Source organism: Vipera berus (genome assembly GCF_964194415.1).
Source record: "Vipera berus genome assembly, chromosome: 3".
NCBI classification, from domain to species: Eukaryota; Metazoa; Chordata; class Lepidosauria; order Squamata; family Viperidae; genus Vipera; species Vipera berus.
The window spans coordinates 1332693-1349434 of record NC_138204.1 but is presented as its reverse complement, the minus strand read 5'-3'; the positions used below and the strand labels follow the sequence as shown (position 1 = coordinate 1349434).

Genomic DNA, 16742 nt, shown 5'->3' with positions numbered 1-16742 from the left:
CTCGCTTTGGCGCTGGGCGGGGGGGGGCGGGGGAAGGACCCCCGCTCCTGGTGGCGCAAGGGGTGGGCGGGCGATGCCAGAGGGAGAAACAGCAGGGGAAGAAGCTGGGGGTCCTACGGGGCGCCTCCTCCAGGGAGAAAAGGGGGGGCAGAAGGAGGGCAGAGAGGGCGGGGGCTTCCAGGAAGGACCAGTGTGTGTGTGTGTGGGGGGGTCTCTCTTGAAAACTGCAGCTTTTTCTCTCCTCCTGCCCGAACCCCCCCCTCCCCTCTGCCGGCTGGAAACAGATGAGAATTTGGGGCGCAGAAGCTCCAGAACCCCCCCCTTTCCCTTCCCTGTCCTGTTCCCCGCCCCCTCCCTCGGCCCCCCCACACACCTTGGCCGCACCAAGCGAGCGGCTGCGGCGCCTTGAATTAAAGCCTCCCCAAGAAAAGTCATTATCGCGGGTGGGGGGAGGGAACACACACACACACACACACACAACCCCCCCCCCCCCAGAAACTCACGCTTATTTTCGTGGCGTCCTTCCCGGTTTCTTCCTGCGGAGAAGCTTTTAGCTGGAGGAAGAGGGGAGAGGAGGAGGAGAAGAGAGAAGCTATTAGTTCATTTTGGAGAAAGAAGGCGGCCGGAGGGGGGGGACACGGGGGAGCCGATCAAACCCCCTTCGCACCTTTAAGGCTGGGGGGGCGGGGGATGCGGAGGGAGAGCGGAGATTCAGGGGAGGGGGAGAGAGGGGCGCTGAAATCCTGCAAGCTGGAGTGGGGTTGGAAAGAGTGGGGGAGGGGAGGGGAGGGGGGGTGAGTGGGATAAAGCCCAGAGCTTCCAGCCATATTTTTTTTTCAATCCCAAAGGTGCTTTTTTCAAGAGGCAACTGGGACTTTCTGGTTTTTTCTTTGAGGAGGTTTCGCTTCTCATCCCAGACGCTTCTCCAGGTTCTGACTGGAGGGGGGCGGGAAATCCAGTCAGAACCTGAAGAAGCTTCTGGGATGAGAAGCGAAATGTCTTCAAAGGGAAGAAAAAGCACCATTGGACAAACATGACCGGGAGGACAGAGAATTCTCCATAGATATTTTTTGCAATATTTCCATGGCTCAACTTGCTCTGGGGGGAGGGGGAGGGGAGGGAGCTGCCAGAGCAGTGATGGGGTGGGAGGTGCCAGGATGTTTTCAACACCCCTCAGTAAGGAAACTGGGTGAGGGTGAAAACTGGCTGGGTGACTGGGCAATTTGGACTTTGCCCGGCTTAATTTTTCTGGATGGGGAGCGAAGAGGTGCATTGAGTGCTGGGTCCAACTCAAGGTGTTGGTTGTGACCGATAAAGCCCCACCTGGCATGGGGCCAGGCTACCTACCAATCGTCCTTCTCCCATTACATCCTCCCACCACCCTGCAGTTAGGCAACAAAGGTATGTTGCAGACTCCATTAGGTAATAGACTTGGAAGGGACCTTGGAGGTCTTCTAGTCCAGCCCCCTGCTCAAGCAGGAGAACCTGTACCATCTCAGACAGGTAATTGTCCAGTCTCTTCTTAAAAATCTCCAGTGATAATAGTGTCCACGATTTCTGGTGGCAAGCTGTTCCACTGGTTAATTGTCCTGGCTATCAGGAAGTTTCTCCTTAATTCCAGGTTGCTTCTCTCTTTGGCCAGTTTCCAACTGTTGTTTCTCGTCCTGCCCTCTGGTGCTTTGGAGAATAACGTGACCCCCCCCCTCTTCCTTGTGGCAGCCCCTCAAATACTGGAATGCTGTTATCGTGTCTCCCCTATTTCTTCTTTTCTTCAGATTAGCCAGACCCAAGTCCCGCAGCCGTTCTTCGTATGTTTCAGTCTCCAGGCCTTGGATCCTCTTAGTGGCTCTTCTCTGGATTTTTTCCAAACTCTCAACATCTTTTTTGTGACATGGTGACCATATTACAGTGACCCCCTCTTCATTGTGGCAGACCCTTGTGACAAAGCCAGAAAGGTAGGGCACCCCTGCTGCACAACCAGTTTTAATGTCGTAAGCCTCCCAGAGTCGCCTCACAGCGAGATGGGTGGCAAACAAATGTAATAGACCAATGAAAACAATAGGAACAGTGCCTGCCTCTCTCTCCTCTTTGCCAAGACTGCTCTGTTCATTCCCATCGCTCCTCCTTCCTCTGCCTCCATCATGGAAGAAAGCAAAGGATGGACAGGAAGAACAGAACAGAATGGAATGGAATAGAATAGAATAGAATAGAATAGAATAGAATAGAATAGAATAGAATAGAATAGAATAGAATAGAATAGAATAGAATAGAATAGAATAGAAAATAAGGACTAGACTAGAATAGAATAGAATAGAATAGAATAGAATAGAATAGAATAGAATGGAATGGAATGGAATAGAATAGAATTATGGGATGGAATAGAATAGAATAGAATAGAATAGAATAGAATAGAATAGAATAGAATAGAATAGAATAGAATAGAATAGAATAGAAAATAAGGACTAGACTAGACTAGAATAGAATAGAATAGAATAGAATAGAATGGAATGGAATGGAATAGAATAGAATTATGGGATGGAATAGAATAGAATAGAATAGAATAGAATAGAATAGAATAGAATAGAATAGAATAGAATAGAATAGAATAGAATAGAATAGAAAATAAGGACTAGACTAGACTAGGCTAGACTAGACTAGACTAGAATAGAATAGAATGGAATGGAATGGAATAGAATAGAATTATGGGATGGAATAGAATAGAGAAGAATAGAATAGAATAGAATAGAATAGAATAGAATAGAATAGAATAGAATAGAATAGAATAGAATAGAATTATGGGATGGAATAGAATAGAATAGAATAGAATAGAATAGAAAATAAGGACTAGACTAGAATAGAATAGAATAGAATAGAATGGAATGGAATGGAATGGAATAGAATTATGGGATGGAATAGAATAGAATAGAATAGAATAGAATAGAATAGAATAGAATAGAATAGAATAGAATAGAATAGAATAGAATAGAATAGAATAGAAAATAAGGACTAGACTAGACTAGACTAGGCTAGACTAGACTAGAATAGAATAGAATAGAATAGAATGGAATGGAATGGAATAGAATAGAATTATGGGATGGAATAGAATAGAATAGAATAGAATAGAATAGAATAGAATAGAATAGAATAGAATAGAATAGAATAGAATAGAATTATGGGATGGAATAGAATAGAATAGAATAGAATAGAATAGAATAGAATAGAATAGAATAGAATAGAATAGAATAGAATAGAATAGAATAGAAAATAAGGACTAGACTAGACTAGAATAGAATAGAATAGAATGGAATGGAATGGAATAGAATAGAATTATGGAATGGAATAGAATAGAATAGAATAGAATAGAATAGAATAGAATAGAATAGAATAGAATAGAATAGAATAGAATAGAATAGAATAGAATAGAATAGAATAGAATAGAATAGAATAGAAAATAAGGACTAGACTAGACTAGACTAGGCTAGACTAGACTAGACTAGACTAGACTAGAATAGAATGGAATGGAATGGAATAGAATAGAATTATGGGATGGAATAGAATAGAGAAGAATAGAATAGAATAGAAGAATAGAATAGAATAGAATAGAATAGAATAGAATAGAATAGAATAGAATAGAATAGAATAGAATAGAATAGAATAGAATTATGGGATGGAATAGAATAGAATAGAATAGAATAGAATAGAATAGAATAGAATAGAATAGAATAGAATAGAATAGAATTATGGGATGGAATAGAATAGAATAGAATAGAATAGAATAGAATAGAATAGAATAGAATAGAATAGAATAGAATAGAATAGAATTATGGGATGGAATAGAATAGAATAGAATAGAATAGAATAGAATAGAATAGAATAGAATAGAATAGAATTATGGGATGGAATAGAATAGAATAGAATAGAATAGAATAGAATAGAATAGAATAGAATAGAATAGAATAGAATAGAATAGAATAGAAAATAAGGACTAGACTAGACTAGGCTAGACTAGACTAGACTAGAATAGAATAGAATGGAATGGAATGGAATAGAATAGAATTATGGGATGGAATAGAATAGAGAAGAATAGAATAGAATAGAATAGAATAGAATAGAATAGAATAGAATAGAATAGAATAGAATAGAATAGAATTATGGGATGGAATAGAATAGAATAGAATAGAATAGAATAGAATAGAATAGAATAGAATAGAATAGAATAGAATAGAATAGAATAGAAAATAAGGACTAGACTAGAATAGAATAGAATAGAATGGAATGGAATGGAATGGAATGGAATAGAATTATGGGATGGAATAGAATAGAATAGAATAGAATAGAATAGAATAGAATAGAATAGAATAGAATAGAATAGAATAGAATAGAATAGAATAGAAAATAAGGACTAGACTAGACTAGACTAGGCTAGACTAGACTAGAATAGAATAGAATAGAATAGAATGGAATGGAATGGAATGGAATAGAATAGAATTATGGGATGGAATAGAATAGAATAGAATAGAATAGAATAGAATAGAATAGAATAGAATAGAATAGAATAGAATAGAATAGAATAGAATTATGGGATGGAATAGAATAGAATAGAATAGAATAGAATAGAATAGAATAGAATAGAATAGAATAGAATAGAATAGAAAATAAGGACTAGACTAGACTAGAATAGAATAGAATAGAATGGAATGGAATGGAATAGAATAGAATTATGGAATGGAATAGAATAGAATAGAATAGAATAGAATAGAATAGAATAGAATAGAATAGAATAGAATAGAATAGAATAGAAAATAAGGACTAGACTAGACTAGGCTAGGCTAGACTAGACTAGACTAGACTAGACTAGACTAGAATAGAATGGAATGGAATGGAATAGAATAGAATTATGGGATGGAATAGAATAGAGAAGAATAGAATAGAATAGAATAGAATAGAATAGAATAGAATAGAATAGAATAGAATAGAATAGAATAGAATAGAATAGAATTATGGGATGGAATAGAATAGAATAGAATAGAATAGAATAGAATAGAATAGAATAGAATAGAATAGAATAGAATAGAATAGAATAGAATTATGGGATGGAATAGAATAGAATAGAATAGAATAGAATAGAATAGAATAGAATAGAATAGAATAGAATAGAATAGAATAGAATAGAATAGAATAGAATAGAATTATGGGATGGAATAGAATAGAATAGAATAGAATAGAATAGAATAGAATAGAATAGAATAGAATAGAATAGAATAGAATAGAATAGAATAGAATAGAATAGAATTATGGGATGGAATAGAATAGAATAGAATAGAATAGAATAGAATAGAATAGAATAGAATAGAATAGAATAGAATAGAATGGAATAGAATAGAATAGAATAGAATAGAATAGAATAGAGCTGGAAGGGACCTTGGAGGTCTTCTAGTCCAGCCCCCTGCTCAAGCAGGAGACTCTATACCATTTCAGACAAATGGTTGTCCAGTCTCTTCTTGAAGACCTCCAGTGATGGAGCACCCACAACCTCCGGTGGCAAGGAGTTCCACTGGTTGATTGTCCTCACTGTTAGGAAGTTTCTCCTTAATTCCAGGTTGCTTCTCTCTTTGGCCAGATTCCAACCCTTGTTTCTCGTCCTGCCTTTCAGATGCTTTGGGGAACTTTGTCGGTGATGTTGGTTCTCAACAAGCCAGGAAACATCATCAGCGAACCTTCAGCTGAAGAACTGTTGTTTCAGTTCTCTTCGGCTTTTATAGGTCTTGTGTGGTCAGTTGGTCAGTGACCAGCTGGCCGCAGGCCCTGTGAGGGTCATCTGGTGGTGAGGCCCCTCTGGTCATGTGAGTCGGCTGGGGGTCAGGGACTCCGCTGATGGATCTGGCTTCTGACACACTTGTAGGCTGGTTGCAGATCGATATGTTTGTTGATTGACTTTCAGGCTTTGACAAAGCAATAATTTTTGTTTGGTCCCAGTCAGACTGGTGTTCTTTAGTGTCGATGTGTGTCAGGATCAAGGATTTAAGGAAGAACCGCCCTGTAGTCATGTCTAATGATTGGGCTTTACAAACCACCAACGTGGGAGGATCTGAATTTTTTTCTAAATTTTGGGCGGGGTTCGATCTGTCATTTCCGATATTGGTAATCCTCAACTTATGATTGAAAATCCTGACCCCGCCCTCCCCAAGGAGTGACTATTCTTCAAAGGGGCTCCTGGAGTGTGGGGCCAGCCCTTCTCCTGGCCCTCACCCACTTGGGGAACGGGGGGGGGGGGTTGCAGCTGCAACAGTCAAATTAACGGAGGAAAACAACCTCAGCCTTCTCCGACCGATTTTGCCATTTACCAGGTCCTACTTTCCTGTCTCGGTGGGATTCCTGACCTCCGAGCATCAGATGATGGGACAGCGAGCAAAAACGACGGAAAGGCTGGGAAGAGCTGCAGAAAACCTAATTATATCACCCGTGATTAACTAAGTGGGGGGGGGAGGGTGGTGCTCAGCAGTGAGATGCGGAGAATGGAGAGCAGACCAAGGAGAGGGAGGAGGAGGAGGAGGAGGAGGAGGAGAAAAAAGGAGGAAGGGAAGGAGGAGGAGGAGGAGGAAGAGGAGGAAGAGGAAAAAAGAAGGGGGAGGGGGAGGAGGAGGAGGAGGAGGAGGAAGAGGAAAAAAGAGAGAAGGGGAAGGAGGAGGAGGATTGTGAGGTCCTTGGTTCTCTCTGAGTTTGACTCTATTTTTTTGCAGATGTTTCATGACCCCACTAGGGAACTTCATCAATGCTGAAATGGAGGGGGGGGGGCTCTGTGGAGTGGAATGGAGGAGGAAGAGGAGGAGGAGGAGGGGGGGGAAATGCCAGGGCCTCAGAGGAGGAAAGGAAGCCATCAAACAAGGCAGGAGGATGGCTGCTGAGTCCAGCAAAAAGAGGGGTGCAGCTCTTGGGGAGCGAGGAAGGAAAACCACCCAGGCCATGCCCAGAGAGGCCGGCATCCGTTTGGGGGTCCTCACTTGCTCTGCATGCAGCATCTGAGTGGCTTGGGGGGTCATTCCAAAGCAGAGTTTGCTTCAGCTCTTGGTTAGAGCAGTTTTTGCCCTCCTGGCCCGTGAAGATGGGTGGACTTCAGCTCCCAGAATTCCCCAGCCAGCTTGGCTGGCTGGGGGATTCTGGGAGTTGAAGTCCACCCATCTTCAACTTCTCAAGGCTGAGACACCTGATCTGAAGCAGCCGAACCCGCAGAGTTCTTTGTGCCACCTGAAAGGTTAAAGAAATGACACTGGTTGCATTTTTTGTGCTTCAGGGTGGGGCTATCCGGGATGTATGGAAGGCTGACCACTTTTGGGGGCCGAAAGCATGTGCTTCTGGGGGGGGGCATGAACTTTGAGGACCCTCTCCTGGTTCTGAGAAAATAAAATAAAAATAAAATAAAACCAGGCTGATGAGATCCTTTCCCGGATGGGAGACTCATAAAAATGATCCATCTTTCATCTTGATGGAGCCAGACAGGCTTAGCCAGTAATGTACAGACCGGACTAAAAGTCTGAAAATTTATTTCTCAGGACCCACCTGGCTGAATCGGCTTTTTTCTGAGGCTCACCTGGAAAAGGTACTTCCCTGGACAGGGGTGATGGGCACCAGAATGCAGGACAAGAGGGAAACCCATCAAGGAGAGAAGCAACCGGGAATTAGGGAGGAATTCCCTGACGGTGGGAAAAATTAACTAGTGGAACGGGTTGCCTTCAGAGGTTGTGGACGCTCCATCACTGGAGGCTTTTGAGAAGAGACTGGACAGCCATTTAACTGGGATGACATAAGTTCTCCTGCCTTGAGCAGGGGATGGACTAGAAGACCTCCACGATCCCTTCCAACTCTGTTATTCTATTCTACTCTTCTATACTCTACTCTACTCTACTCTATTCCATATTCCATATTCCATATTCCATATTCCATATTCCATATTCTATTCTTCATTCTATATCCTATCCTGTCCTGTCCTATCCTATCCTATCCTATCCTATCCTATCCTATCCTATCCTATCCTATCCTATCCTATCCTATCCTATCCTATCCTATCCTATCCTATCGTTCCACTCAAGGAGAGAAGCAACCTGGAACTAAGGAGAAATTTCCTAACAGTGAGGACAATTAATCAGTGGGAGAGAAGTTGCCTCCAGAAGTTGTGGGTGCTCCATCACTGGAGGTTTTAAAGAAGAGACTGGACAACCACTTGTCTGGAATGGTATAGGGTCTCCTGCCTGAGCAGGGGGCTGGACTAGAAGACCTCCAAGGTCCCTTCCAGCTCTGTTATTCTGTTATTCTGGTTAGGCATCCTAAGAGGAGAGCTGTCTTAGTCAATGGGGTCCAAAGATCAGAAGGAGTCAAGAAATTCTTCCAGGCCAGTGTTTTGCCATCTCAGCAGCTTGAGGTCGGGTGGGCTTCAACTCCCAGAATAGGGAGCTGAAGTCTGCCCATCTTCCAGAGGCCAAGTTTGAAAGACCCTTGTCTGAAAGACATCCCGCCCTCTTGGTCCAGTGCAAAAGGACCGTCCAGCGCCTTCAGAAATGGTGGAGCGACAAACAGGGGAATATCAATCATAACTATCAATCAGATGGGTTCATTTGATTTCGGACATCTGTTTGCAGGTTTACATTGTCTTCCTCCAGCGATGGGGCCTCTCCGCGGGGGATGCCCGTGCTGGCTTTGGACCAATAGGGGCACTGCCTGTTAAATATGGGGGGGGGGCAGACCCACCTGGCTGAGACCGGGACTAAAGACCCTAACCCTTTCAGACTTGCAAGAGGGACGCCAGCCTTGCAAGTGACCTGGCCGGAATCAGGACCAAAATGGGCTCTTTCTACTTTATCGTAAGGCTGCTTTAACAGAATCTTGCCAGTCTGAAAGTGTAACTCTTTCACTGTCTCCCATGAAGGAAGCCCTCAAGTTACAACGGCTCGTTTAGTGACCGTTCAAAGCTACAACAGCATTGAAAAATAAAACAGCCCCTTTTCACGCTTACGGCTGCTGCGGCATCCCCGTGGTCACGTGATCAGAATTTAGACACTTGGCAACTGACTCGTATTTATGACGGTCGCAAGTGTCCCGGGGTGGGGGTGGGGTCACGTGATCAGGTTTCTCGGCCTTCCGACAGGGCAAAGCCAGCGGGGGAAGGCAAATCCACTTAACAACCATATTGCTAATTTAGGAACTGCAGCGGTTCACTTAATGACTGTGACTTGTAAAACGGGGCAAAGAAAAGTAAAATGGGGCAAAACTCAATAAATATGTCTCGCTTAGCAACAGAAATATTGGGCTTAGTATGTGGTTGTAAGTTGAGGACCACCTGTACAGGCTGGGGTGGGGGTCCCTCCTAAGTCTCCTTTCACCCCGTTATTTATTTATAAAAAATATTATAATTATCTTACCCTAAGGTACTTCTGGGAGGCTTAGAGTTATTTATATATATGTATATGTATATGTAAGGGACGCGGTGGCTCAGTGGGTTAGGACGCTGAGCTTGTCGATCGGAAGGTCGGCAGTTTGGCGGGTCGAATCCCGAGTGCCGCATAACAGAGTGAGCGCCTGTTACTCGTCCCAGCTTCTGCCAACCTAGCAGTTCGAAAGCACGTAAAAATGCAAGTAGAAAAATAGGGACCACTCCGGTGGGAAGGTAACAGCGTTCCGTGCGCCTTTGGCGTCTAGTCATGCCGGCCACATGACCACGGAGACGTCCTCGGACAAGCGCTGGCTCTTCGGCTTTGAAACGGAGATGAGCACCGGCCCCTAGAGTCGGAAACGACTAGCACACATGTGCGGGGGAACCTTTACCTTTACCTATATGTATATGTATATGTATATGTATATGTATATGTATATGTATATGTAATAATAATAATAATAATAATAATATATAAAGTTGGAAGGGACCTTGGAGGTCATCTAGTCCAACCCCCTGCTCAGGCAGGAAACCCTATACCATTTCAGACAAGTGGCTGTCCAGTCTCTTCTTAAAAACCTCTAGTGTTGGAGCATTCACCACCTCTGGAGGCAGGTTGTTCCACTGATTAATTGTCCTGACTGTCAGGAAGTTTCTCCTTAGTTCCAGGTTGCTTCTTCTCTCCTTGATGAGTTTCCATCTGTTCCTTCTTGTCTGGCTTTCTGGTGCTTTGGAGAATAGCTTGACTTCCTCTTCTTTGGGGCAGCCCGTGAGATACTGGAAGACGGCTATCATGTCACCCCTCACCCTTCTCTTTGTTAAACTACACATACCCAATTCCAGCAACCGTTCCCTATATGTTTTAGCCTCCAGCCCCCTAATCATCTTTGTTGCTCTTCTCTGTACCCTTTCTAGAGTCTCAACATCTTTTTTACATCGTGGTGACCAAAACTGGATGCAGCATTCCAGGTGTGGCCTTACCAAGGCCTTGTAAAGTGGTATTAGTACTTCACTTGATCTTGATTCTATCCCTGCATGTGTATTCTATATACACATACATACATACATACACATGTATGTCCCAAAGGTGCTTTTTTCAAGAGGCAACGGGGCTTTCTAAGTTTTCCTTTGAAGATGTTTCGCGTCTCACGCAAGAAGCTTCTTCCGCCAGTCTGAACTGAAGAAGCTTCTTGCGTGAGAAGCGAAACGTCTTCGAAGGAAAAACAAGAAAGTCCGTTTGCCTCCTGAAAAAGAAGCCCCTTTGGGACAAGGGAAAATGGGGTGGCTTTGGTCATCGGCGAGACAGGGGACTTGACCTGAGACAGCCCCTCGTTGTCTCCAGAAGGGATGGAGATGGACCTCTTAGCCAGAGGGTCTCCATGGAAGCAGGGGAGGGTCCAGCTCCGTAGGAAGAGGGAGGCAGCCGGGGGGGGGGCAGCAGTACCTGGTTGGTGTCCCAATTCTCCTTCTCCGTCCAGTCCTTATGGGTGCGCACGTACCACCACTGGATCTCCAACGAGTAGGAAGGAGAGCTGCTGCCGCGGAAGGAGCAGGCCATCTCCACGTCCTCACCAGCCCTGGCGGTCATGTCATGAGGAGTCTCGGTGAAAAAGGCTGCAAAGGGAAAGCAAGATGGCTTAGGGGGCAATCGGAGGTGGGAGACTCGACCAATCAATCAGAATAGAGCCGGAAGGGACCTTGGAGGTCTTCTAGTCCAGCCCCCTGCTCAAGCAGGATACCTTATACCTTTTCAGACAATTGACTGTCTAGTCTCTTCTTAAAAGCCTCCAGTGATGAAGCACCCACAGCTTCTGGAGGGAAGCCGTTTCCACTGGTGGTTTGTTCTCCCTGTCAGGAAGTTCCTCCTTAGTTCCAGGTTGCTTCTCTCCTTAGTTAGTTCCCATCCGTTGCTTCCTGTCCTGCCTCTGGGTGCTTTGGAGAATAGCTTGACTCCCTCTTCTTTGGGGCAGCCCCTGAGATACTGGAATGCTGCTCTCATGCCCCCCCCCTCCCAGTCCTTCTGTTCTCTAGACTGGCCAAACCTAAATCCTGCAACCGTTCCTCATATGTTTTTGTCTCCAGGCCTTTAATCATCTTAGTTGCTCTTCTTTGTGCTTTTTCCAAAAGCCTCAACCTCTTTTTTGTAACTTGGTGACCGTAAGTGGATGCAGGATTCCAGGTATGGCCTTACTAAGGCTTTATGAAGCGACAGATTAACCCACCAGCTAAGATTGAAGGATGGGTCAAGCCCCAGCCCCCCCCCCGTCCTTGTCCCCCTGCAATCATAAGCTGGTAGTAAGGCCTGGGGGGGGGGTTTTCCCGTTGGGGTCTTTCCCACTCTCCCCTTTTCCATTCCTCAAACTATAAAACTAACCAAGAGCTGCCAATCACTTCCCAGTCCTTCAGCTAATTAGCCATCTTCTTTCGAATGATTAATCAATTAGCCAATTAAAATAAATACTACAGTAGCTCAGTGAAGGTGTTATCTGGAGAATATGCAATTAAGACGGCAATTGCTCTTGACTAAACAACACAGACAAGCCAGCATTGTCGGGGTAATCATTTGGCCCGGCTGGGATTGTCAAGAAATTGGTCCCGTGATCCCATCAGCGTGCCTGGCTCGGCCGGCCGGCAAACGGCCTCAGCTTTGGCCCAAACAGGCTGAAGAACAGACTAGGAAGAAACGGAATAAAAATGGCTTTGCCACCACAACGCCTGAAGACAACTCATTTTCGCACAAAGAGTGTAAGAGAAAAGCAGGCAGAGACAGGAGGTGGTGGAGTTAAACAAGTCATTAGCCCGGAATCCTTACATTCCCACAAAGGGTCTAATTCCAACTCCTCTGGAATTTTGCTGTCTCTTATTTAGCGCCAATCGTTGCTGACCGTTAGTCAAATAGATTCTTGTTTATAGGCGCGAGCAATAAATCAGCTTAACTAGGAAGTCAATGCATGGCCCAGTTTTCTTGTCTGACCCTGAGTTACTGGCGCTGCATTCTCACAACCAGCTCAGCTTTGTTAATGCTCGTTTGTCGCGACGCTGGAGTGGTGCAAACTCTGGTTAGTTTTGGAGAGGGTCATTGGCTTGGCTCCAGGAAGCCGTGCAACTGATGAACACAGGTTAAAAATGGGTTGTCTGAATGCAACCGCATAATCGGGAGAGGGGGAGGCATTTAGGAATTACCCATGTGGGAAAAGGGCAGGGTACGGGTTGCATAATTGTGGTCGCCCTCTTGCCATTTTGTCAATTTTACACACACACACATACACGCACACGTCCTCCACTTACGACCAGTTGATGAGTTACAACGGCACTGAAAAGAGTGACTTATGACCATTTTTCACATGACTGTGGCGACATCCCCAGGGCCACGTGACCAAAATTCAGACACTTGACAACTGACTCCTATTTATGATGGTCACCATGACCGCGGTCACAAGATCCCCTTTTGCGACCTTCTGACATGCAAAATCCATGGGGGGGAGGGGGGGACGGAAGCCAGATTCGCTTAACGACCGGGTTACTAACTTAACAATGGCAGTGATTCACTTAACAACAATGGCATAAAAGGTCATAAAAACGGGGCAAAATTAGATGAACTCTCTCGCTTAGCAACGGATACGTTAGAATCGGCTGTGGTCGTATTGTACGTCAAGGGCTACCTGTCTCCAGGACGGATGGATTCTGGGTCCATGAATAGATAATTTTGGCTCCTTGGAATGTTAATATGGTTTGAATGTTTTCCTTTTAATTCAATTTCCAGGGTCGTTGCTGCTCCTTGCAAACAACCGTCTGAATCATAACAGCCTCTCCAGACCTGCAAAACGTGAGGCATTTGCAGCCCTGGCAGAGTTGTGGCATTCCTCCACAGGACTTTTTGGAGGCCCACAATAGCACAATAACAGAGCTGGAAGGGACCATAGAGGTCTTCTAGTCCAACCCCCTGCTTGAGCAGGGCACTTATGCCAGGGCTGTCCAACCTCGGATCTTAGAACTGAGGAATTCTGGGAACTGAAGTCCACAAGTCTTAAAGTCCACAGGGTTGGGCATCCTTACGCATTCCAGGCAAGTGGCTGTCCGAGCTGTCCTTAAAAGCCTCCAAGGATGGAGCCCCCCCCCCCCGATTCGTTGTCCTCCCCATTAGGGAATTTCTCCTCAGTTCTAGGTCGCTTCTCTCCTTGACAAATTTCCATCTGTTGTTTCTTTCCCTGCCCTCGGGTGCCTTGGAGAATGGAGCAGAACAGAAAAACAAAGTCGGAAGGGACCTTAGAGGTCTTCTAGTCCGACCCCCTGCTCAAGATTGAGACCCTATGGCATTTCAGACAAGTGGATGTCCAGTGTCTTCTTAAAAGGACCCACAACTTCTGGAGGTAAGCCATCCCACTGATTGATCGATTGATCGATCAATCAATCAATCAATCAATAGAATACCAGAGTTGGAAGAGACCTTGGAGGTCTTCTAGTCCAACCCCCTGCCCAAAGGAGGAGACCCTATACCAGGGGTGGGCAACCTGGGCTCTTTTATGACTCATGGACTTCAACTCCCAGAATTCCTGAGCCAGCATGGGGGAACTATGGCCCCTTCATGACTTGCGGACTTCAACTCCCAGAATTCCTGAGCCAGCATGGAGGAACTATGGCCCCCTCATGACTGGTGGACTTCAACTCCCAGAATTCCTGAGCCAGCATGGGGAACTATGGCCCCTTCATGACTTGCGGACTTCAACTCCCAGAATTCCTGAGCCAGCATGGAGGAACTATGGCCCCTTCATGACTTGTGGACTTCAACTCCCAGAATTCCTGAGCCAGCATGGGGGAACTATGGCCCCTTCATGACTTGTGGACTTCAACTCCCAGAATTCCTGAGCCAGCATGGGGGAACTATGGCCCCTTCATGACTTGCGGACTTCAACTCCCAGAATACCTGAGTCAGCATGGGGGAACTATGGCCCCCTCATGACTGGTGGACTTCAACTCCCAGAATTCCTGAGCCAGCATGGGGGAACAATGGCCCTTTCATGACTTATGGACTTCAACTCCCAGAATTCCTGAGCCAGCATGGCTCAGCTTGGAAACTCCCTTTCCCCTCAGCATGGCTGGCTCAGGAATTCTGGGAGTTGAAGTCCATGAGTCCTAAAAGAATCAAGGTTGCCTACCCCTGGCCTTGGGGCTGGGGCTGATTTCTGGGGGCTTGTTTCATCTTTTTTTTAAAGATCTTTAATGTGCTGACTCAGGAATTCTGGGAGTTGAAGTCCACGAGTCCTAAAAGAGTCAAGGGTCCCTACCCCTGCCCTAGACCATTTCAGACCAATGGCCGTCCAGTATCTTCTTGAAAACCTCCAGTGATGGAGCACCACAATCTCTGGAGGGAAGCTGTTCCACCGATTAATTGTTCTCACTGTCAGGAAATTTCTCCTTAATTCTAGGTTGGTTCTCTAGGTGGGAGCAGACTTAAGAACCACGAGGAAGCCAGGTGCATCTTTTCCACAACCCAGCCGAGTGCCACCAGCTTTATCCAAGCATCCCGTCTCCTTGGTGACCCACATCCGTCATCCTGGGGGTGGTGGGTGGGGGAGGCAGGGGTACCCCTGGCTGGACCCAGGAGTTGCAGTCTCTCCTGAGTCTTGATCAGTCCAAGGAGCGAATTAGCATCAAGCTTGACAGAAAAGCTAATACCCTTAATATGTCTTTGTCCCCTGGAGCCGGAGAAATCTCAGAGAGTTATCGCTTTCCTTTAATCCATCTTAACAGGGCGCAGTGGAAAATACGGCGCGAGGGGCTTAATGAGGCCGTCCCCGTCTCCTGGCTGGTTTTACAAGATAATTTGTCTCTGTGTAGTCCTCATGGTTGGCTGGAAATCCACCTAACCCCCTGACTGATGGGGAGCTAGACGCACGCAGCTCTGCCAGGGTCTGGGGCTGCAGGAGCAGAACAGAATAACAGAGTTGGAAGGGACCTTGGAGGTCATCTAGTCCAGCCCCCGGCTCAGGCAGGGAACCCTAGACCATTTCAGACAAATGGTTGTCCAATTTCATCTTAAAAACCTCCACTGTTGGAGCATTCACAACTTCTGGTGGCAGGTTGTTCCACTGGTTAATTGTTCTCACAGTCAGGAAATTCCTCCTTAGTTCCAGGTTGCTTCTCTCCTTGGTTAGTTTCCACCCGTTGCTTCTCGTCCTGCCTTCAGGGGCTTTGGAGAATAAGGTTGACACCCCCCCCCCTTCTTCTCTGTGGCAGCACCCCCTCAAATACTGGAATCCTGCTATCATCCCATCCCTAGTCCTTCTTTTCTCTAGACTGGCCAAACCCAGTTCCTACATCTGTTCTTGATATGTTTTGGTCTCCAGGCCTTTAATTATTTTAGTTTCTCTTGGCACTTTTCCCAAAGCCTCAAAGTCTTTTTTGTAATGTGGTGACCAAAACTGGAAGTAGGATTCCAGGTGTGACCTTACTAAGGCTTTATAGAGCAGTAGTAAGACTTCTCCTGGTTTTGATTCTATGCCTCTGTTTATACAACCTGAGATGGTATAGGGTCTCCTGCTTGAGCGGAGGGCTGGACCGGAAGACCTCCAAGTTCCCTTCCAACTCTTCTCTTCTCTTCTCTTCTCTTCTCTTCTCTTCTCTTCTCTTCTCTTCTCTTCTCTTCTCTTCTCTTCTCTTCTCTTCTCTTCTCTTCTCTTCTCGTCCCTTCCCTTCCCTTCCCTTCCATATTTTCTATTCTATTCTATTCTATTCTATTCTATTCTATTCTATTCTATTCTATTCTATTCTATTCTATTCTATTCTATTCTATTCTATTCTATTCTATTCTATTCTATTCCATATTTTCTATTCTATTCTATTCTATTCTATTCTATTCTATTCTATTCTATTCTATTCCTTATTTCTAATTCTATTCTATTCTATTCTATATTTTCTATTCTATTCTATTCTTTTCTTATTTCTTATTTCTTATTTCTTATTTCTTATTTCTTATTCTATTCTATTCTATTCCATTCCATTCCATTCCATTCCATTCCATTCCATTCCATTCCATTCCATTCCATTCCATTCCATTCTATTCTATTCTATTCTATTCTATTCTATTCTATTCTATTCTATTCTATTCTATTCTATTCTATTCTATTCCAGCCATCAGGACTGTATTAGCTTTTTTGGCTTCTGTAAATATACATCTCTCCCCTCTTGCCTTTGCAGCTGAAGAAACTAGAGAGAGTCCCCCATTCCTGCTGTGGGGTCAGCTGCCTCTTCTCTGATCAGTGTGCCTGGCTGAGGAATTCTGGGAGTTGAAGTCCACAAGTCATAAAAAGGGCAAGTT

At 44.9% G+C, this 16742-nt stretch overlaps 1 protein-coding gene across 1 annotated transcript in view; it reads right to left on the bottom strand.

Annotated features, from left to right (window-relative positions):
- VSTM2L (V-set and transmembrane domain containing 2 like) overlaps positions 1-16742 on the bottom strand; it is a gene marked incomplete at both ends in the record, with an annotated part of 63302 nt that overhangs the window by 16257 nt on the left and 30303 nt on the right. The window contains 2 exons of the mRNA XM_081323621.1: positions 504-554; positions 10869-11038. Coding sequence (XP_081179747.1) covers positions 504-554; positions 10869-11038 — 221 coding nt within the window. The remainder of the gene's footprint in view (positions 1-503; positions 555-10868; positions 11039-16742) is intronic.